Below are 1,059 nucleotides of genomic sequence, written 5' to 3'. Positions count from 1 at the left end.
GGGTCCCTCGGGTCAAACTGACCCGGGACTTATTTGGGGTTCTAAAACCAATTCTGAAATAAACGTTTACTTCCTAATCTATAACCAAATATTGTCTTTATCTCAGTTTCCAACAGCTGAGATAACATCTATGTTAAGGGAATGCATCAGTCTCTACTAGCACACATTAAAACATGGAAGGGGGTTTTATCATAAGTTAAATACATGTTAAAAATCACTATGGCAACATAAGTGTCATATCCAGATAATGTCGAGTCCAGAAATATGTTTATCAACCCAGGAAATAAGGAAAGACGCTGATTAGAGGTAGAAAAAACATGGAACTTGTTCCATTTTTCTTCTTGTAAAAATTTGAAATGGGTCAATTTGACCCGAATACTATACAAGGGTTAATTCTTTTTTATACTTGTTTTCCATGTTAAATGATTCATTTCCAAGAAACTTCTGAGAAAATCTTTGGAAAACACAAGATTTGATTTTACGATTTCTTTTACGGAGAAAGTCCATTTTACAGATCTGTCGAGTGTCTAAGGACTCGTGGACACACCTGATCATTTTCTTGAAAGATCCCAATCTCTTGGACAGATTATTAGTTAAAGTTACGTGAGTTTGACCGAGAGATTTCATCTACCTCCTTGTTGCTCTTGTTGACTTTCAGGTCCAGGTCGTACCGCTCCTCGTCGATCACTTCGATCTTGTGGTGGATCTCTCTGCACAGCTCCTGAACACAAACATCAGAAAACACTCAAATCTGACAAGACGACGCACGGTGGACCAAAGACTCTCAAATAAATTCCCATCGCCTTAATTTAATAAAAAAACTATTTCTTGTACAAAAAAGAAACGTCCCAAAAAGTGACAAACATTCAAAAATCAATAAAAATCTCAACAAAAGTGTTGATTTTCAATTTTGACGGGAAGACCACAGAGGTGTCTGCAGCTTTCACCAAGTCAAATTTGAGACTTTTCTAGACAAGTTCTATCCCTCGTGCTGTCTTCCCGTCAAAATTGAAAATCAACACTTTCTTACATTTTTATCCTTTTTTTCAACACTTTTGC

The 1,059-nt window shown here is 36.5% G+C and overlaps 1 protein-coding gene across 1 annotated transcript in view; it reads right to left on the bottom strand.

Moving 5' to 3' along the window:
• The window catches only part of LOC116686531 (troponin I, fast skeletal muscle-like), an 11,445-nt gene that overhangs the window by 2,690 nt on the left and 7,696 nt on the right, over positions 1-1,059 (bottom strand). The window contains 1 exon segment of the mRNA XM_032511548.1: positions 632-721. Coding sequence (XP_032367439.1) covers positions 632-721 — 90 coding nt within the window.

The sequence above is a fragment of the Etheostoma spectabile genome, unplaced genomic scaffold (assembly GCF_008692095.1).
Source record: "Etheostoma spectabile isolate EspeVRDwgs_2016 unplaced genomic scaffold, UIUC_Espe_1.0 scaffold383, whole genome shotgun sequence".
Lineage (NCBI taxonomy): Eukaryota > Metazoa > Chordata > Actinopteri > Perciformes > Percidae > Etheostoma > Etheostoma spectabile.
Note: the sequence above shows the minus strand (reverse complement) of the source record. Positions and strands in the feature narration are given on the sequence as shown.